Here is a 22628-nt window from a genome sequence, read left to right on the forward strand (position 1 = left end):
GTACTTTTGTTCGCAATCGAATGATCTTTGGTATCTTTTTTTCCAGCTGGTGTTTTCGGGAACCTTAGTTGTCTCATGATGCTGTCGGACCGGTTCAAACTAAGCGAATCTGTGGAATTAAGTGTCGACTTCCCGGGAATCAACAGCATTTAGCTGAATCAGGAACGGCGAAATGAATTGATTCACAGCAGACGTTTTTTTACTTTTTAATCTTTGGGTGGAAGTATTTTTCACTTCGAAAGGCTGAAGTTCAGGTGAAGTCATTGATGTAAAGTCCGGACCAAAGTCATTAAACCGGGAGTCCAAGTCATGTGACTGGAGTCCACCCCTCTGGCAGTGAGAAATGGTACGCTCCCTTGGCACAGAAAGTTGTGCTTATTGAAAAAGGAACAATGAATCTTATTTTGGACAGAGAAGCTGCACTTGTTTATTGCCTCCCTCTGAGCAAAGCTGCAAACACGGCCTGTTTTTGGGCTCTTTCATCTGTGTGTGTGTGTGTGCTGAGTGTTGTGCTGATTTTGCTGGAGTGATTACAGAGAGGGTGAGTGATACAGTGGGAGGAAGTGCAGGGAGAGAGAGGTGATTTGGAGGAAACGAAGAGAAAGATCTGGAGAGGGAGGGAGGGAAACAGACAAGTCATCTTTGATCACGCTGCGCTGCTGCTTCTCTCCATCTAATCAGCTTGGACGCCATCCAAGGCCTCCCTACTCACAGACAGACTCAGCGTGTGTGTGTGTGTGTGTGTGTGCGTGCGTGCATGCATGCGCGTGCATGTGTGTGTGTTTTTAGCTGCACACCAATTGTGTCTGAGGCTTTGACTTGGTGTGTTGGGAGAATATGTTTCACAAAGACAGAGGTATGTACGGTATGTGTGTGTTTAAGTGCTGAATAGACAGCGAGAGGGTGTGTGTGTGTGTGTGTGTGTGTGTGTGTGTGTGTGTGTGTGTGTGTGTTGTAATACCCATGTATGATCTCTTAATTGCCAAGTCCTGTTTCCAGACAGACTGGTACAGTATGTACACAGCACAGTGAACATACTGATCTGTCTGCAGTTAACACACATCACCTCCATCTGTGTGTCGTCACTCAACCATGACCTCATGTGATGTTTGCGCGTGTGTGTGTGTGTGTGTGTGTGTGTGTGTGTGTGTGTGCGTGCGTGTGTGTGTGTGTGTGTGTGTGTGTGTGTTTGACCGGTGCAGGAATGTAACTAAGAACATTTACTCGAGTACTGTACTTAAGTACAGATTTGAGGTACTTTTTACATTACATGACTATTTTATTCTCATGTCACTTTATACTTTTAACCTTCTACATTTCAGAGGGAAAAATTGTACTTTTCGCTTAACTACATTTATCTGAAAGCTTTTGATACTTTTATAAAGATTTTTGCATTAAATAGAAAAAAAATCACATTAACACAGAAAATAAACCACCAACTGTTTTAATTACTTGTTTGTTTGTTTGAGTTGTTTGTTTTTATTTTAAATAATTTTGAGTTTTTTCACTTTTTTGTGTGCTTTTTTTCTGATAACTGAGATTTTAGGACTTTTTTCTACTTTGTTTTTAAATAATTTTGAGTGTTTAAAAAACTTTTTATGGTTTTGAGTTTGGGGGATTTTGTTTCAAAATATTTATTTTTTATTTTGGTATTTTGGTTTTATTTTTGTTTTAAAATATTTTTGAGCTTTTTAGATTGCATTTTCCTTTTTTTTAAAATAATTTTGTTTTGTGTTGTCTGTCATGTTGTTTTGTTTTTATTTTGTTTTTTGAGGGTTTTTTGACAGTTTTAGTTTTGGGGGAGTTTTGCTCGTGTATTTGTTTTCTGCATTTGGATATTTTTATTTTTTAATACTTAAAGTACTTTTTCCTGAATATTCTTACTTACTTTTTCTGAAGTACTAGGACTTAAACTTGTAACAGCCAAATATGAGGTTTCAAACAAAACTGCAGAAATTTAAAGAAAAAAAACAAACATGAAAATCATAAGAGTTAAAGCTGGGGTAGGCACTTTAATTTTGGCATCATTGGGGAAAAAAATCCCATAATAAGCTTTGAAATGATACGCTGCAGCAGCATGATACGCCGCTGTATGGCGTCAGTTTGAAATACTCCTCGTAATGAGGTAACTAAGGAGACAAAGGTCAGGCGGGCGGTGTGCCGGATGGATTAAACAAACCGCGGACTTCCACTCAGGAGTCCGGAGTTTGCTTCCCGTCTGAATGTGATGGGGTTTTTTTCTTCGCCTTACCATGCGCCTTTTTTGCCTAATCCTAACCTCTCGTGCCAGCATGTGCGTCTGTTGACGTCCCGGCGATGGTTGCCATGTGCTTTTGTTGCCTAAACATAACCACGTGCAGCGTCATCCCACCACGTGTTGGTGTTGTCAGATCAGACGCAGAAGGATACCTAGAGCGTGATATGTAGACGCAGAAGTCCACTGACAAAGCGGCAACATGTGATGACTTTAGATGAGATCGCGGTGATGGCGCTCGTGCGTATGCCGGCGGTCGCCTGGTGGGAGGAGCTTAGGAGAGAGAAGGAAAAGCCACAGTAGGGGGGCGTATTTTCACATTCAGCTGGGTTGTTTTTGCCTTTTCCAGATTTTGGCGTGAAGTGTATGTGAGTCCTCACGGGGCGCCGATTTAACTCTCGGTAAAGTGTTGCTGTTTTATCCCTGTGATGCAGTAATAATTGACTTCGTGTGGCGAAACTTTCTCAGCTGTGTGAGCTGCTCTCAGCACGAGTGTGTTGCAACATGAACTCTGTCACCTCACCTCGAGTCACCCTCGCAGCCTCCACGCCAGCTCTGTGTATGCGGCTGCACACGAACATCTCCGAAGTCACGTCTGATGCAGCAATCTGCTGAGTACTTTTGCTCAAAACTATTTTATGTTAATTTACTTTTGAAAACTTTGCATTTTTTTGTTATTCTGTGTTTAAGTGCTTGAGTATTGCAGCACTTGACATTATTTAATTTTATCATGTTTACTGTTTCAAAAAGGCAAATTAAAAATCTGTAAAAAAAAAAAAAAGCTACCTGGCACTAAGTCCTGATCTGATTCTGGCTCAAAGAAAAGAGTCAGCTGTAGCTGAAAAACACATTTTAGAAAAACCTGCAGCACTTTAACCCTTTGAAACCTGAGCAAATTGGTTTGACTTCTTTCAGAAAGCAATGAGTAACTCAACAAGACATGGCTCAAAAACCAGCGAGAAATTAGAAAAAAAAAAGTGACAAGAAAAGTAACTTTAAAAAAAACAAAAGAAAAAAAGAAGTAAAAACAATAACAAAAGAACCCAAGAAAATTACCCAAAAAAAAAAGAAATGATGTGTACTTTTTTGATAATAATTATATTGTTATAATAATTACACATGTAGCACATTAACTTTGACACTTGAGCAAATCGGATTGACTTTTTTGAAAAACTTGGTTAGAAAATAACCTTAAAATTAGCAACAAAAAAATAAAAAATAGAAAAGTCAAAAACAAACAAGAAAATGCCTTTGTGCTTTTTTTGTGAAAATTTGAAATATGTGGTGACATAATTATACATGTCGTTTTTTCCCAGGATTTTTTTTTTTTTATTATTTATCTTTTAAACCAATTTTCAGGTCACTTTTTGCCACCTTTGACACCTGTGTTTTTCAAACTTTCCTCAGGTTGCAAGGGTTAAATAACTTTTGAAAGGCGTCTCGACACGGCACAGGAAAACTGATGAGGATCCAGGTTCTTTTTAAAATAGTTGTTATTTTTCATCCTTTACATGAGCAGGTTTGTGGGTTTGGCTGAAAGCGGTTCTGGTTGTGGCGTTGGACGTACAGACAGCTGTCACTGCGTCGCTCAGCTGATCTGAAAACAGCTCGCAGACAATAAAACCTCCTGGAAACGCTCCAGCTCTGACTGACAGCAATTATCTCGAGCTGCAATCAGCTCCTGAATATCAGACCTTTTTGTTGTGATGTGTGCAAACATGACGATGACGATCTCTCACACTCTGATGCCATCTACTGTCACATGTGGAGAAGTGGAGAGTCGCTCTGCAGCTCGGCGCTGAGAGCGTCTGCAGAGAAATGAAACGCTGATGTCTGTTATCACGGAGAGAAGCTGTTACTTAACTCCCATAAAAAGACCCAAAATGCACCAAAAAAAATCTGTTTCATGAATTCCTCCGCCACAGAACTTCATCATTTAGCAGCGACCGGATCTGTTTTCTGATACGTTAAAGAGTAAAAGATCAATTCATTAATCCTAAAAATAACTGAAAGATAATTCACTCATGAAAATAATTGTTAGTTGACGACGATACCAAACTCAATCAATTAGTCCTCTGATAGAGAATTAATCTGTAGCTTTTTTTGTAGAGTTTTAAGTTTTTTATTTTAATATTTCTATTATTTTATTCATTTATTTCATTATTTATTCCACAAACAAGCATAAAAACCCTAACATTACAAAAATGTTCCATAAAAGCAAAAATATATTAATAAATAATGAAATAAATAAATAAAAATCAGCTATTTTTATTAAGGTAATAATCATTTCTGTTTTTTTTTTTGTTGGTTTGTTTTTTAAGCAAAAATCTACATTAACTCTGTGGTTCCAGCTCTGCACTGCACTTGTATGCACTGTAGACTGAAGGATTTTTGGATTTTTGATTTTTTGATTTATTTTGTTGCTCTCTGCAGGTTTGTGCCCTTTGTGCCGGCAGAGAGCGCCTCTGAGCACATGCATTTCATTTTTCACATGTCAATAAACTTCAACTTCTCGGATGTTAAAAAAAATGCATCTTCTCTCTGATTTAAAAAAAAAAAAAGTATACATTATATATATATATATATATATATATATATATATATATATATATATATATATATATATATATATATATATATATATATATATATATATATGATATCTTTGGATTTTGGTGGACATTTCTCATAACTTCCTGACATTTTATACCTTAAATTATAGATGAATGCAGAAAATAATCATCAGGTTACCTTGAGGTCATTCAAAGAGATAATTTATCTGCAGTCCAACATTTATATCGAATCTAAGATTCCTGAAAAAAACTGTTTAAAAACAAGCAATATGTTTCATGTATATATACCCAAATTTATGACAGCCTTGATATTTAGAAAATATATATTTATATCACATTAGTACTATACATGAAAATACAGTGTAAATAATTTTCTTGAATCATTTCTTTTTCTTCCTCCCCGTCTCCCATTACACTCGTATTTCAAGTATAATTTATTCACCAAAAACCAGACAAAATGCTCACTAAAAAAAGTAAGTTTTATTATTTTTTTCAAATTTTATACAGTTATTACAATAATTTTATCATTGTGATGTTTTTCCCCCAATAATCATTTGATTAAAATCTGATATCGTGCCGGCCATGATGATACAGAATGTTCCGGACAAAAAAAAATTTAAAAAATTGAGCATCATTTATTTAAAAAACACACAATAAATAAAGTTTAAGCTGAATTTGATGAATAGCTTCATTAATTTATTTTCAAATTATATTTCAAATCTCTATAGATATTGTGATAATATTTCTATTGTGAACTCTTTTGGCCACAATCATTGTGTATTAAAAATCTGATATCACACGATGATACTATATTTCCAAAAAAAAAAGCATAACTTATGTGCAAAAAAACCCCCCAAAATAAACACACAATAAACAAAGTTAAAGATAAATTTGACCAATAGAAATATTCATTTATTTATTTATTCATTCATTCATTAATGTATTTTCAAAATGTCTATAGATATAAATAGATAGATATAATTATATAAATAGTTCTGAAATCTTTTGGCCACAATAATTGTCTATTAAAAATCTGATATGTTGACACGTGTTTGTTTCACAAAGTTTAGTAAATGTTGTAATAATTTATAATAATGTAATGACCCTAATAACATCTGCTGCTTCTTGCAGGTTAAAAAAATTATTAGTATAATTATTAGTGTTAATCTTTGGTCAGGGTCATAATTTTAAACATTGATTCTTAATTGCAGCGTTTCACACATAATGCACATTCATAGATGTCAGTGCCTGCAGGTTTTCGTCTTCACGCCTCATGTGGCGCTCTGACCGTGCTCCTCACATGTTCACGTTAACATGTTAACACACACGGCTCATACAGCTGAGGTGGAGCCGTGGTTTTATTCACACATGAATGGTGACACCTTTTTATTATTAGTTATTAGTTATTATTATTCTGAAAGTGCATTTAAATGACTCCTGTCACACACACACACACACACACACACACACACACACACACACACACACACACACACACACACTGAACCATGACTAGACAGTAGGAGTTTAATCTCTGGCCGGGGTCCACGGTGTCAGCGGGATAATCCACTGTGAACGCTGCAGTCACAGAAACATGACACAGTTAATAATTAATGAGCGGGAGGACATTATTTCTCATCACGTTAGTCTGCAAACGCCTGAAAACCAGCATCTGCCTTTTGTTCCCTCAGACTTTCAGGCTTTTGTTAAACTATTTATTCGTCATTTCAGCGACTCTGCAAAATTACAGCATGAAAAGGTTTTTAAAGCGCATTAAAAATGTACGTGCATTAAAAATTCTACAGCGAGGAGTCGTTTCGCCTCGGGGACACTTTTGTAAAAGGAGATTTTGCAAAAGGCCGGGATTTTAGGATGTTTTGGGATTTAGGGAAATTTCTAGAATTTGAAGACATTTTTAGGATTTTAAGACATTTCTAGGATTTGGGGACATTTTTAGGATTTTGGGACATTTCTCTGATTTTGGGACATTTCTTCAGGATTTTAAGATATTTCTGGGGTTTTTGGACATTGATTTTAAGGACATTGATTTGAGGACATTTTAGGGTTTTAGGATGCTTCTGGGAATTTAGGATATTTCTGATTTTAAGATATTTCTGTTACTGTAGGACATTTCTCAGATTTTTGGACGTTTCCAGGATTTTAGATTTTATCTCTTGATATGTTGGGTGTTTGTTGGATTTTTGGACATTTGTAGGATTTTAGGACGTTTTTAGGATTCAGGAGGTTTCTCAGATTTTAGGACATTAGTGTCTCAGCCGTGTCCTCTGTCGGGGGTGTGGGGGATCCTCCTCTGGCTCTTTTTTGGACCAACAAGCTCTATTTTGCTGTTTTATGTCTCTGACACCTTATGGAGACCAAAAGGACAAAAACGATTCCCAGTGTGAATCACTTTATTGTTATCGTGAATTAGAAAATGTTTGAGGGGCCACCAGGGACCCTATCGGGGGCCATATTTGGTCTGCGAGCCGTGAGTTGAGTATCAGTGCTCTGCGCGTTGGCAGAGAAGCAAACAGACTTCACTGTTTACTGTTTAATACAAATCTGAAGAAAGACTTGAAATAGTGGAGAGTAATTTAGCCTAAATTCCTCTCGGAGGACTGTAAGAAGCTTACAGTAACGGCTCTGTGGTGAGAGCCGAGCAGCCTCTCTGTGAAGTCTCCTTCAAACGCTTAACGAGCAAATTGAAGAATGACGTCCGAAGTGTCCGACCTTTAAGTCGAAGATGATTTCGTTTATTGCTCCTGTCAAAGCAGCTCTTTTTCTGTCTGAAACATTGTCAATGTGAGTCATGAACTTCCTCTCCCTAAATGAAATTTAACTGAAAAAGTCTCGTTTGTTAAACACACTGAAGCTCTTCATCCTCAAATACTGAGTTAACCCTTCGAAACCTCGATCAACATCTTTTCTTTAAGCCATCAAAACTTGAGCAGATTGGTTTGATTTCTTTTGAAAAGATGAAAAAAATGCAGCATGCATCTTGGCAAAAAAGTGACCCAAAAAATTTTAGTAAAAGTATTATTATTATTATTAGATATTATATATATTTTTATTATATTATATTATATTATATTATATTATATTATATTATATTATATTATATTATATTATATTATATTAAACACTTTTTAGGTAATTTCTTACTTTTTAAAATTATTTCTTGCAGAGGTGCTAATTGCCACCTTCTGATGTTCTTTAGAGAAATCAAGCGTTTTTATTCATGTTTCAAAGGCTTTATGGTTACTTTGTCTCAGCTGAGACGTTAAGATCAGAAAACTAAATATATAACATAATTTATCCTATTTTATCTTAATATTTTATATATAATCGATTATTATTGTAATTATGTATGTAATGTAAGCGTATTTGTAGAGTAAAAAAATAAATGAATACAAAATGCAAAGATCAAAATATAAATCAATTTACATTTAATTAGGAGATAAAATCATATGGTATTGCTTAAAATTTGTTGCAGACATTCATTTCTCCCTCAAGATGATTTTTGGTAAATTAAAATACTTGTTAAATGGCTCCACAGAGGCTTTTTATAAAGTATGGAATCTGTTTCATAATCGTATTAAAGTGAAAATCAAATTTCCTGCGGTTCCTTAAAAAGGAAATACTCAGAATTATCCGTACTCACTCTCCCTGCCCTGAAAATTTTCTTTTTAAATTTTCACAAATTCATATTTAATAGCCCCCACAGAGGCCTTCATCCCATGATATCTTAAAACCACCCTGATTTTTGCACAAACATCCATTTGCACTTAAAAATGAACTGGTTAAATTTGGTGGTCAAAGGTCAAGGTCACTATGACCTCATCTATTTCATACTTGTACACACGATATCTCTAAGAACACTTTGAGGGAATGTATTTATTTACAGTATTTATTTTCAAATTTGGCACAAACTTGTCTTCTTTGAGTCAAATGAGAACAGATTAGATTTTTGTGGTCAAAGGTCAAGGTGACCCTGCATTCATCTCATTCTTGTGAAAGCGATATCTCAAGAACACGTTGAGGGAATGTCTTCAAATTTGGCACAAATGTTTGAGTGGACTCAACGATGAGCTGATTAAAATGTGGTGTTCAAAGGTCAAGGTCACTGTGACCTTGCATCCATCTCATTCTTGTGAAAGCAATGAAACGTGATCTTAAGAACACCTTGAAGTAATTTCTTTAAATTTTGCACATACCCTGACTTGCACTCAAGAATGAACTGACTAGAATTTGGTGACTGAAGGTCAAAGGTCAAAGTCATGGTGACCTAACAAATCATATTTTTGGTCAGGGCTGTAAACACTGGAAAATATGTTAAGTGCATCATCAGGTCCTCAGTAGTTTTAAAACTTTTTGTACACACATTGACAAAATGTAGGTAGTTTATGATGTTTATGAAGACTCATATCAACATATTTCTTTTTTTTTTAGTCCGAGAACGAAAGTTTTTGCTGTCTGTTTCGCCAACAGTGTCACCTTCAGATTTTTAAGGAAATAAAGGCTTAAAAATCACCCGTTTTTATAAAATACTGAACATTCACGTTTTTTTCTACAATGTGAAGATTTGTTGATTTTTCTGTTTCATCAAAAACAAACTGAGCAAAGAAATGGCTGAAGTGTCCATTTAACCCCCTGGATCCTTTCTGGCATTGATTCCTTTTGAAAATGTCAAAAAAAGGACTGAAAAAATTTGCATGAAATTTGGAAAAATGACAAGAAAAAGAGAGAGAAAATTCTTAGAAATTTTTTTTAAAAAGAAACAAATTTTTTTTAAATAAATGTAAAGAGAATTGCATAAGTTTATTCTTATTTTATCTTTAAAATTATGTCATAAATACATTTCTATATTATTTTATCACTTTTTTAGGTCATTTTTTCTAGCTTTTAGCTAATTTTAAGGACTTTTCCTTGTAACACTCATGTAACTTTTACTAATTTTCTCAGGTTTTTAAGAGTTTAATAGGAATGGAGCTTTTTTTTGTCCGTCTCTGACTGCAGCCTCTTCCTCTGTCCCTCCAGCTCTCTCTCGCTTCCACTGATGTCCCGCCCACTGTGCTCCTCCCAGCCAATCGCTGCGCAGATCCTCAGATGGCTGCCTGTTGAGGGGTCCGCCGGCGAATGCTGAGCAGGCTGGCGAGGTCGAGGTCCGCCTCATTGTCCTGTGATTGGCTGCTGGACGGGACTGAGGCTACATGGAGCCAATGTCCAACAAGCAGGATAGCAACTCATCAGAGGGAGACGAGAAAGGGTGAGTGTGTGTGTGTGTGTCTGTGTGTGTGTGTGTGTGTGTGTGTGTGTGTCTGTGTGTGTGTGTGTGTGTGTGTGTGTGTGTGTGTGTGTGTGTGTGTGTGTGTGTGTGTGTGTGTGTGTGTGTGTGTGTGTACCTTTGATGTAAACATGAAAGGAAAGCAGAGATTAACGGTGGATTTGACAGAAGTGACGGATGAAATAGTTGCTGCAGGCGTGGACGTATTGATGGAGGTATTGATGGACGGATTGATGGACAGATGAGCTGCATTAACACAAGTTCAAATTGTCCTCATAGATGTCCTCAAATTGTCCTCAGACAAGCATCACACACTCAAGATTTAGCTTATTCTAGACGAGGGTGGACAGAGGTATGGATAATAATAATAATAATAACATCAATAATAATAATAGGACTTATATAGTAGCAGTTATGAGAAAAATGATCTTATCTTGATATTTTGCATGGTAAAATTTCATCGATACACGGACAACAAGTATCATGTTTTTTTATTATGCAAATATTAACATTTTAAATGCAAATATGAACTTCTGGAAGCCTCCTCGAATAACAAAGTCAAGTGTTTTTTGCAGCAATAAAAATGACTGAGGAGAGATGAACAGACTGAAAACTTATTAGATTATAATTATTATTATAAACAAATTTTACCAAAGTTTTCCTTTGGGGAAAATAATGCAGTTGAAAAAAAAAAAAGTAAAAGCTTAACTGTCAAGATAATATTGTATCATGGTGATCTGGTGATTCCCACTCTTATTATTTAGCGCTTTATTAAGTACTTAAAGACTATTTAGATGAAATGCAAAGGAAAACAGACTCTTCTGTGAAACTCAGGAGCAGGAAGCTTCACATGCATAAAGAGAAATGGTCTGTTGGTTTATGGTGACAAACCAAAATGAAGAACTTGTGTCTGATAAAGGACGTTCACAGGGTGAAGTCAGACGTAAACAAAGCTCGCTGTGTGCAGAGTTACGTTCAGGAGCGTCGCCGTTAGCTGAGCGCGGCAGGTTCGATGACGCTCCAGAGGAGGACAGACAGTTTGTTGTGTGATCTCAGCGATATTGATGTTGCCGTGTTTATGACTTGAGAGATGCACTTTTTATTAAAATATCGTCAGTTTATTTCTTTTGGTTTGATGAACATAAAAAACTTGAGCTGTGCTTCAAAAAGAAACATTTTGAGTTGCATATTTCTTCGCTCACCTTCGGGAGGGAGGGCTGCGTGTTTTGTTTCAGACCGAGCTGTAAAATCATCTTTGTAATGAAATGAATAATTTGACTGCTGCAGCTGTGTTTTGGTGTCTTATAAAGCCCTGAGGGCTGGGCACATTGTGTGCACGACAAAAATACAAAAGAAATCAGTCAATATAAAATAAAGGTAACAAAATTCTGAAGGACGTGAAACAGAAGAACAGACAGAAACGCTGTGATGCTGCAGTGAAAGTGAGAGTGAAGAAGAAATGATGAATAGCAGACGAGCGGCTGCAGGAGCTTTAGAAAAAAAGATAAGGGGGGGGCAGTGTGCTTAGCGTGTTTTTTGGATGTAAAAGAGAAGACAGAGCACTGTCACGCTGCCATCTGTGCTCTCTGTCTCTGCAGCACGTGCAGACACACACACACACACACACACACGCTGTCCTCACCGCTTCATTAAATAAATTCACAGAGAAGTCAGAGCCGCTGAGGTAGTGAACATAAACGCGGAGCTACTTTAATCCCACATTTCCCAATCAGTGTTAACCCTTTGAAACCTGGATCGACAGCAGTTTCCTTGTGCTGTGTGCAGACAAAAGGCATCGGCATAAAATGTCCTGCAAATTGCAAAATTTTCCGGTTAACCCGTTAACACCTGGATCGACGTCAGTTTTCTCAAGCTGCGTTCACAAGCATTTAAATCTTTGACACCTGAGAAAATTGATCTGATTTCTTTGGAAAACATGGAAAAAAAACAGCAACTCGGCAAGAATTGTCCCGCAACTTGCAAAAACAAAGAAAAAAAAGTAAAAGGTGACGAAACAGAATTAAAGAGCAAAGTATCCAGAAAACTATATTTCAAATTTTAGTTAAATTAAAAAAATATATATATATTACAGAATATATTTTTTAACACTTACATTTCTGTTTGCTCTCGTTTTTTTACTTTTCTTTTTTTCTTGTTTCTTTTTTTTAATTAATTTTTTTTACTAATTTCTTGCAAATATTTGGGGCCCTTTCTTAAGTTGCTAATTTTTTTTGGTGTGTTTTTGAAGGAAATCAAGCCACTTTGGTTTCAAAGGGTTAAGTTTCACTTTCACTGCGCTGCTGCTCCGTTTGTGCCCACAGTACGCTCTGCTCTCTGAGAGTGTAGCGTAATTAAGGGGAAAAAAAGGACACTTTGTGTTATTTTTGGCATAAAAAACTTTCGTTTTCCTGGCGGGGGTTCCCGTCGGGCCTGAACAGTTACAGGAAACACTGGCTGCAGTGAGAAAGTATGTGAGTGTTGTTGGTTTTTCTGATTTTTGGGGCGTCTTAGGTTTCTCTTTTGAATATTTTTTTCCAGTTGGGTCTCAGTCCTGCAAGAGAAAAGTTGTTTAGTTATATATTTTTTGGTGGCAGGCCATATTTCACTTTCCCAGACCGACCTTTCACCGTCGTGCTCGTCAGACACAAACGCTGCGTTAGCATTTCGGCAGGAAGTCGGGGATGGATTCAGTAGACTTCGTGATATTTGGCAAAACCATCACCATGGTTACCCTCGTGTACGCAGCGTGGAGAAGTAGCATCTACCTGGTGACGAAGTGTGTGCCGTGTGTGTGTGTGTGTGTGTGTGTGTGTGTGTGTGTGTGTCAGTGATACTCAGCTCTCTTTGCTCGGGGGCCACTTTTGCAAAATGACAGGAGGTCAGGGGCCCGTCAAAGCGGCCCCACACATGTTTCTAGGATTTAAGAACTTTTCTAAGATTTTCGGACCTTTTACTTTTTGGATATTTCTAAGGTTTTGGGATGTTTCTGGGATTTAATGACATTTGTTGGATTTTAGGGCCTTTTTAGGATTTTGGGACTTTTCTAGGATTTTAAGATGTTTTTAAGATTTAAGGGCATTTTAGCATTTTAGGACATTTCTGAAATTTCAGGACATTTTTAAGATTTTAGGACATGTCTGGGGTTTTAGGACGTTAGTGTCCAGCTTTGACCCGCAGGCCGTAACACTGGTGTGTGTCCTCATGTGAACAGATGAACATGCATGTGCATGAAGGTGTGTCAGTCTTTGTGTTAGAGCAGGGATGTCAGTGTGTGTGTGTGTTTATGCAGCTATAGGAATGTGTGTGTGTTGTTCAGCTGTGTGTGTGTGTGTGTGTGTGTGTGTGTGTGTGTGTGTGTGGATTAGTGCGGTGCAGGGAGCTGGATTAGGAGCAGCGAGGGCAGATGGAGCCTCAGAAAGCAGCGGACAGCTCAGGATGCGGCTCGCTGTGTGACATCGACGAGATTGTCGCTTTGTTTTTGTGCGCATGTGCGTGCATGTGTGTGTGTGTGTGTGTGTGTGTGTGTCTTTCTCGCACTGTCATTGAGCATACACGTGTTCCTGTGCGCGCTGCCTCATGCTCAGTCCCCTCCCCTCTGTGCCTGAGTCACAGAAACACACACACTCACACACACACACTCACACACACACACTCAAAGCTGTTGATGCAAACCTTCACACAGCCTGGAGTACAGGATGCTGAAATAGAATTTGGTGTTTGTGTGTGTGTGTGTGTGTGTGTGTGTGTGTGTGTGTGTGTGTGTGTGTGCATGTGTGTGTGCGGGTGTGTGTGTGCATGTGTGTGTGCGGGTGTGTGTGTGTGTGTGTGTGTGTGTGTGTGTGTATGTGTGTATGTGTGTGTGCAGTGTGAAGCCTCTGATTATTTCAGGAGTCTGTTGGCTCTCCCCGCTGCAGTAGCATTAACAGAGGCGGACAGTAGCTGTGTGTGTTTGTAGAGGTTTGATTTGATGTCGAAGATCAGAGGGTTGTGTGTTTTTGTGGTTAGAATATTTCGCCGTATTTGTAAAGTATTTTTAGTTTTTATGGGTGACTGCTGCAGCGCTCTCTCAATACTAAACCATTTTCAAAATATTCTTGTTCCCATTAGTCACTTAAATGCAAAAATCTGTGAAAATAGAGTCCAGGTTGAAAAATACAGACGTTGCCATTAACCCTTTAGGGTCCGCTTTAGTATTTAACAAACTTGTATCACTCTGCACATAAAATAAACTTTTCAAAAATTAAGCTTTCAAAAATATTACACACTAACATGATTTTCTACCTTCATTGAGGTTGTTTTTTTTAAGTCCTAATCATAAATATCAAATATTCAGTAAGAATTTTAACCCTTTAAATGACAGGTTTTTGTCATTATGCCACTATGGTGATAGATGATAAAAATGAATGATGTTGAGTCTCCTCCTCCTCAGTGTGTGAGTGTAGCTGCTGACAGTCTGGGATATGTCAGTGTGTGAGTGTAGCTGCTGACAGTCTGGGATATGTCAGTGTGTGAGTGTAGCTGCTGACAGTCTGGGATATGTCAGTGTGTGAGTGTAGCTGCTGACAGTCTGGGATATGTCAGTGATCAGCAGCTACATTGACTGTGACAGGTCACCTAGTGGAAATAGCATGTATTTCCTCCAGATGCCAAATATGGTCAAAATGACCTCATCAGGTGGAAAATAGTCAAAATGACAAATTCAGAGTCAAAAGCCCAGAATGACACCCAGAAATAATACAAGTCCTGTTTTTCTGCTCTGATGGCTGTGGGATCAAAAATGTCAGTTTGAATGGGTTTCAATGGAGCATTTTTGGACCTGAACAGTCTGAATGTAACTATTTAGTTTCCACAGTGTATTTTAGACTTATTGTAGGAGCTGAGCTGCAAATTCACTGATTACACTCAAATACACAATCTGGACTACATTTATCAAAACATGAAGGAGGAAAAGAGTGTAAAATGTCCTTAAGGGTTAACAAATAACATGTATTATTTATACGTTTTGTTAGTGGTTTAAGTCGCTGCATCTCCCGACAGAACGGAGAAACATTAACTGCTGAGGTACTCTGAGGCTTTTCTCAGTCTGCAGTCTGTTTTGAAAATCAGTACCTTTCTTTCCTGAGTCACAGCGTGGTAAACAACGGAAACATTTAACGTAGATTTATTCACGCCTTCCCCATAAAAACCCCTCAGCGCTTTACATTACGTGCCGGTGCCACACGCTCGCAGGTCGACCGGCCAAGAGGCTTGTGAATTAACACACAGCTGTTGTTGTGTTTGCTCGCGCTGCTTAAGCTAATAAACTCAATGTACAACTACAGAGGGGTCACCTGAGGACGAGGCCTCAATACGACGGGAAGAATGGCTCTTTGAAAAGGAGTGGAAAAAACCTGGCTGTTCTTTGACCTGCAGAGCCGAGCTGTTCCCGGTGCAGTCAGCGCTCTGGAGAGGAGATATACATTGCCTGCAGACATTTGTCACTTGACATCAGGTGACTTTTCTGCCCCGGTAATGTACAAAAACAAGTTAAAGAGAATAATGCACTGCAATGTTTCCGCGGCTGTAATGTCCCTCGTGTGGACGTCTGCCCGGAGAAACCATCGATACTTATTTCCAGCTCAGACGCCTCGGAGAATATTCTGTTATTTAACAATGAAATCATTTCTTTGTGATCTGAAGGACACAAACTGTCTGCATCAGAAATCAGAACGCTGCATTCAGAGCCGGTCCCTGTTTTAATGTTCACACGCTGTTTACACGTGTTGAGAAACGCTTTACGAGCTCTGATTACAGCCGCCTTGTTTTCATCAGGATACGCATCATGGATGTATTATAGGAAGTCTGGATACAGCTGCGGGGCAGGAAGCAGAAAAAGCTCTTTTTCCAGGTGTAAAAAAGTGTAAAATACCCTAATATCTACTGGCCCATAGAGCACGCAGAGTTGAGATTAACGACAGAGCGACAGAGTGCGCCCGAGTGACCTCCGCCGGCAGAGCACCTCGCTAGCTTGAATGACGGTCGAAAAAAATTAAACTTGCGGCTCTTTTAGACTTTCCAAATGTGATCGAAGTGGATGATTTTAATCTAGATAGTGATAGAAGCAACCATGTGCGATTTGACGCTCACAAAAAATTATTTCCTGATGTACTGACGTCTCTTTCCGGATGTAAGTCAACGGAGCGGTGAAGTAATGAGTCCGAAAACACGGAGGTCCGTTAGCATTTTTGCACTTCTGGTTCCCTCATCTCAAAGTCTCTGGGTTTTTTAATGGGTTTTCCGTAAAAGGCATTCCTTTAAATTTGGCACAAAGGATGGAATGGATTTAAGGATGAGCTAAAGGAAGATTTTAGTGGTCAAAGGTTATGGTCATGGTGACCTTGCATTTGTCTCATTCAAGTGAATGTTACAAGTCAAAAACACCTTAAGGGAATTTCCTCAAATTTGGCAAAAACATTTGAGTGCACTCAATGATGCTAAGATTTTGGTGGTCAAAGGTCAAGGTCACAGTGACTTTGCATTCATCTCATCTTGTGAAAGCAAAATCTCAAGAACAACATGAGGGAATTTCTTATAATTTAACAGAAACATTCACTTGGACTCAATGATGAGCTGATTAGAATTTGGTGCTCAAAGGTCAAGGTCACCGTGACCTTGCATCCGTCTCATTTTCATGAACACAATATCTGAAGATGGCCTCGAGCGAGTTTCCTCAAATTTGGCACAAATGTTCACTTGGACTCAAGAATGAACTGATTAGAATCTGGTGGTCAAAGGTCAAGGTCATGGTGACCTCATAAAACATTGTTTTCGTGCAGCTGGGGGTAAGATGTGTGTTTGAAGCGTCCATGTTTCCATGTAAACTGTAAGTGCAACAGCATGGTGGTGAATGCGGTTTTACTGTCAAACTTTTAGTCTTCAGACCAAACCGACACTGACTCGAGTCACGTGAGCTCAATCATTCGATTTCCCGCCGCTGATCATGTGTCAGGTTCGAACCTCGAGCTCCATCTGACTGCAGAAGCATTGTCATTGTTTCAGGCGGATTTCTCCTCTTATTAAATGTCAGGGTGTAATTTCATTTTAGCATGACAGTTATCCATCACATGAGAGCGTGTGTACTCTTTAAACCAAATCAACTTAAATTAAAAGCCACTATCAGTTTTTTGTTCCCTCTCGTACATTGTGTCCTCTGTTTGGAGTCGTGACTGCGCCACCACAAAGCTCAGCAGTTGTTGTCTTAATCACGAACGGCAGCGAGGCGGCGTTTAGGGCAGACGTAAAGAGATCCGTGGCGGCGGTGCCAGCCAGATACCTTTACATGAGTAAGACCGAGCAGGTGGCGAAGGATTACAGACGAGCATTCCTCCGTTAACACAGAGAGAAAGTCAGCGCTGTTACGTTCCTCAGGGAGAACAACACAGAGAACCTGTCAGAGGATCTACACTGAGGAGCTGTGGTGGAGAGGACGCAGCTGTGAGGACGCTCTACAGCTGTGGGGACGCTCTACAGCTGTGGGGACGCTCTACAGCTGTGGGGACGCTCTTCAGCTGTGGGGACGCTCTACAGCTGTGGGGGACGCTCTTCAGCTGTGGGGACGCTCTACAGCTGTGGGGACGCTCTACAGCTGTGGGGACGCTCTTCAGCTGTGGGGACGCTCTACAGCTGTGGGGGACGCTCTTCAGCTGTGGGGACGCTCTACAGCTGTGGGGACGCTCTACAGCTGTGAGGACGCTCTTCAGCTGTGAGGACGCTTTTCAGCTGTGAGGACGCTCTACAGCTGTGGGGATGCTCTTCAGCTGTGGGGACGCTCTACAGCTGTGAGGACGCTCTACAGCTGTGGGGACGCTCTACAGCTGTGAGGACGCTCTTCAGCTGTGGGGACGCTCTACAGCTGTGAGGACGCTCTTCAGCTGTGAGGACGCTCTACAACTGTGGGGACGCTCTACAGCTGTGAGGACGCTCTTCAGCTGTGAGGACGCTCTACAGCTGTGAGGACGCTTTTCAGCTGTGAGGACACTCTACAGCTGTGAGGACGCTCTTCAGCTGTGAGGACGCTCTTCAGCTGTGGGGACGCTCTTCAGCTGTGCATATAGAGCGTCCTGAGAGGCTGCATCAGGAACCTCTGTACTATGACTGTGGCCTTCACTTTAACTAGTAAACTAGGCAGTATTTAATTCAGTCAGTGAGATATCAGGCATCTCTGTGTCCTCAGAGGACTTCAGAGCCGCCTCTTATGTAATCAAGTTACCGTCAAAGCTTAAGCAAGTTCGGATGCAGAGAGGCGACATTGTTTTGTTTTCTACTGGGGTCGAAATGAAAAAAAGAGAAACAGAAAGTGACAAAAGTGAGATTAAAATAAATGAATAACGTCAAAGACAGAGACAGAAGAGCAGATGGAAAATATTTGGGAAAAGTCAGGAAAGAAAAGATGAAATAAACACAGAAAAACAAAGAAAGGAAGTGACAGAGGGAGAGAAGTTCTGGACAAATCTGCCCCCGAACATTTTCTACTCCACACTAAAAATAAAGTGATTCACACTGTGAATTGTTTTTGTCCTTTTAGTCTCCAAAAGGTGTCAGAGAGCATAAAACAGCATAAGATAGAGCTTGTTGATCAAAAAAAGAGCCAGAGGAGGATCCCCCACACCCCCAGTGGACACAGCTGAGACCCTAATGTCCTAAAATCCTAGACAGGCCCTTAAAAGTCCTCAAAACTTCCTAAAAGGCCCAGAAGCATCCCAAAATCCTGGAAACCTTCTAAAAACCCAGGAAGTTCTAAAATCTTAGAATTGTCCTAAAATCCAAGAAGTGTCTTAAAATCCAAAAAACGTCCTAAAATCCTACAATCAAGCTACAATCCTAGAAACGTCCTAAAATTCCAGTAATGTCCTAAAATCCTATAAACGGCCTAAAGTCCGAGAAATATCCTCAAATTCTAGAAATGTTGTAAAATCTTGGAAATCTCCTTGAAAAATCCTTGAAACATCCTATAATCCTTGAAATATTCTACCATCCTAGGAAAGTCCAAAAATCCTAGAAATGTCCTTAAATCCTAGACAGGTGCTAAACTCCTACAAATGTAGTAATGACCTAGAAATGTTCTAAAATACGAGAAACTTTGTATTCTCCTTAGAAACGTTCTAAAGTCCCAGAAAGTCCCTAAGTCCTCAAAACTTCCTAGAAACTTTGCAAAAACCTGGTGAAATGTCCTCAAATCCTGAAATCTTAAAAATGTCCTAAAATCCTTGAAACATCCGATAATACTTGAAATGTTCTACCATCCTAGGAAAGTCCAGAAATCCTAGAAATGTCATAAAAAATCCTAGAAACATCCTAAAATCCTAGAAATGTCATAAAATTCCAGAAATGTCAGAATATTCTAGAATTGTCCTAAAATCCTTCGAAGATCCTAAGAACATTCTTAAAATCCTAGAAATGTCCTCAAGTCCTGAAATCTTAAAAATGTCCTAATATCCTTGAAACATCCTTTAATCTTGGAAATGTTCTACCATCCTAGAAAAATCTTTTAAAAAATTGTCCAAAAAGCCTAAAAATGTCCTTAAATCCTAGAAACGTGTTTGTTGCTGCTTCGTCTGGCCCCTGGCCTCTTGTTATTTTGCAGAAGTGGCCCCCAGGCAGAGCAGACTGAGTGTCCCTGCTGTGGACCGCAGCACGCGCCCTGTGTATTGTGATGACGGCGAGAGTGTCACTGGAGGAGGAACTACACACACACATGCACACACACACACACACACACACACACACACACACACACACACACACACACACACACACACACACACACACACTCTCACACACACACACACACACAGAGCAGGGGAGGCTGGACGAGAGCAGGAGGGAGGGAGATAAACAGAGCGCTGGTTCCTCCCAGCAGTCAGTCTGAGGCGGAGAGCCACTGTTGCCTCAGAGAGCTGACAGCCACAGCTCCGGGCTCTGCTCCTCTCTGCTCCTCTCTGCTCCTCTCTGCTCCTCTCTGCTCCTCTCTGCTCCTCTGTGCGGGACTTGACTGGGATGGACTTGAGCGCTCGGGTCACTGGGAGGTCGGTTCAGCGTGGCGGTGGCCGGAGATTTAAAGAGCTCCTCTCAGAGGTTTACAGATCAACGAAAGCTGCTGTTAGACGCACAGATCGCTCCTGAGCGAGCGGAACTTTACGGTCCGATCCGATGTAAACAAGCTGAGCCGGACACGAGAACTGAACCTGCAGCACCGAGAGCTGCATCCTCCGCTCACACTCCTGCAGATTTTACAACATGCATATCTTACAGCCCTACTGCATCAACAGGTCGGTGTGTGTGTGTGTGTGTGTGTGTGTGTGTGTGTGTGTGTGTGTGTGTGTGTGTGTGTGTGTGTGTGTGTGTGTGTGTGTGTGTGTGCTGGATGTGGGTGTGTGCTGCATGTTTCCAGTAGATAAAGTAAGTCTATCTGTGTGTGTGTGTGTGTGTGTCTCTGTGTGTGTGTGTGTGTGTGTGTGTGTGTGTGTGTGTGTGTGTGTGTGTGTGTGTGTGTGTGTCTGTGTGTGCGCGTGCGTGTGTGTGTTTGTGTGTGCACGTGCGTGTGTGTGTGTGTGTGTTAAGAAATACCAGCCTCTGTGTCAGTGTGTAAGCTGACAGATTCATTAGTGTTGCGTCACAGTCGTCCACAAATTGGTTTTCCACACAATTAGAGCATTAAAGTACTTTAATCTAATTACGTGTCTGGAATTCTCAAATAAAATGTTTCTGAGGTTTCTTTTCATGATCTAATTTGTTGCCATGGTTTAGTTTTGCTGTGAGTAATTGGTGCGGAAACTCCCTCAGAGTTGAACACGATGTTCATTTGGGGAGATTTCCGAACACGAGCGTACAGTGGGAGGGTCTGTAGTCTGACCATCAGCTGACGTTTCAGCGCTTGTGTGTCTTTTTCATTTTATTTCAGTGTTTTCATTGTGTGAGAGGTGATATCAGACGTTAATGTATGTTAGGGATTCCATAAATCACTTCGTGATATTTTTTCTTGATTAGTCTAACAATTATTTTTTCAATTAGTCAAATTTGTGAATTATTCTAAACCATTTTTTCTTATTACTTGATTACTATAACTAGTAATTTAGCTTAAAAAACATTGTAAAACTTGTCTTATTAAATGTAAAATTATTTTAGTTTAACTAAGAATTTCTTTCTTAAACAACGAAACCAAAAATAGTGAAAATTTAAAAAACTAAAATGAAATTGATAATAATAATAATAATAATAATAATAATAATAATGAATTAACTTTTTCAGATGCCTGATCAGAAAAATACTAAACAAAGAGTTTGCAGTGACACAAACATTATCTGCCTCTTGCCAAAGTGCTCATTAAAATTTTTAAATTCAGATGCAAAGACGTACTATGGCCAGTTTGGTCCGTTTCCATCCAAGCAGCGCTCGAAACTTGTTCCGAATTATTCTGCATCGAGTTCAAACTTGTAACTATAACATTTTCACTGGCCTCCATGCTGCTTTCTGCTCTTACTCACCCTGTTTCCTGATGCATTTCTGACCTCGAATGTGACCAGTAGACGAATGAATTACTCCAGTTGTTTCGTCTCCATTATTGGACACTTAACGTCTTTTACAACCGTCCAATAAATTTAAGTAATGGCCACGTGTTGTGGAAACACTGTCAACACTGTCACGAGCTCCGTAAGATGACGTTTATTGAATTAATGGAGGCAGAAATGAGAATGTGTGTTTCTCACAGTGATCAGAGGCCCGAGCGGACAGTTTCCCACCGTGTTCGTGCCCGGCCATGTGCACGGCAATAAAATAAATAAGTCTGCTCGACCGTGAAGAGCAGCAAGAACACAGAAAGAGACGTCAGGATTTTTTTGGGGGGGGTTCGACTGGAAGAGGAAAGTGGATTTGACAGCCAGAGAGAGGAACAGAGGGAGGGAGGAGAGCGCTGTTACCTAATGCTGCTGATGGAAGTTTAGGGAGCAGAGAGAGAGATGGAGGAAAGGAGGAAAGAATGAAAGTTAAGGGTCAGTGGACAGAAAGAAATGGGAAATTATGGAGGAGAGAAAGGTAACAGGACTGTTTTGGGGGTGTGGAGCAAACATCCAGACGTGAGAAGAGACAGGAAAAAGGGAGGGAGAGCGGACGGTAATCCAAATCTGCTGCCAGGAGTAAAGCAGACTCCATCCTGTGAGAGACGGAGGAGAGGAAGGATAGAGAATTATAGAAAGAGAGAGGAAGACGGAAAGAGATGAGTGAAGGAATTATCTATATCCTGGTGTGTGTGTGTGTGTGTGTGTGTGTGTGTGTGTGTGTGTGTGTGTGTGTGTGTGTGTGTGTGTGTGTGTGTGTGTGTGTGTGTGTGTGTGTGTGTGTGTGTGAGAGAGAGAGACAGACAGAGATCTCCACATGTCAGGGTTCGTTCGGTTGAGAAAAACCTGTAAAAGTCATGGAATTTGCAAGTAGCAATTTTCAGACCTGGAAAAGTTTTGGAAAACAAAATATATCCTGAAAGATT

The 22628-nt window shown here is 39.7% G+C and overlaps 1 protein-coding gene across 5 annotated transcripts in view; it reads left to right on the forward strand.

Annotated features, from left to right (window-relative positions):
• LOC121956318 (thyroid hormone receptor alpha) overlaps window positions 1-22628 on the forward strand; it is a 114796-nt gene that overhangs the window by 66368 nt on the left and 25800 nt on the right. For 3 of the 5 annotated variants that reach the window (XM_088069326.1, XM_088069327.1, XM_088069328.1), the window contains one exon: window positions 9865-10093. In XM_088069326.1, coding sequence (XP_087925452.1) covers window positions 10038-10093 — 56 coding nt within the window. In that variant the 5' untranslated portion in view covers window positions 9865-10037. Of the gene's footprint in view, window positions 1-9864; window positions 10094-19906; window positions 20419-22628 lie in introns of those variants that run through there. The other 2 variants (XM_042504463.2, XM_042504464.2) reach the window with 2 other exon arrangements.

The sequence above is a fragment of the Plectropomus leopardus genome, chromosome 18, assembly GCF_026936395.1.
Source record: "Plectropomus leopardus strain MGB_pleo_1.0 chromosome 18, ASM2693639v1, whole genome shotgun sequence".
Lineage (NCBI taxonomy): Eukaryota > Metazoa > Chordata > Actinopteri > Perciformes > Serranidae > Plectropomus > Plectropomus leopardus.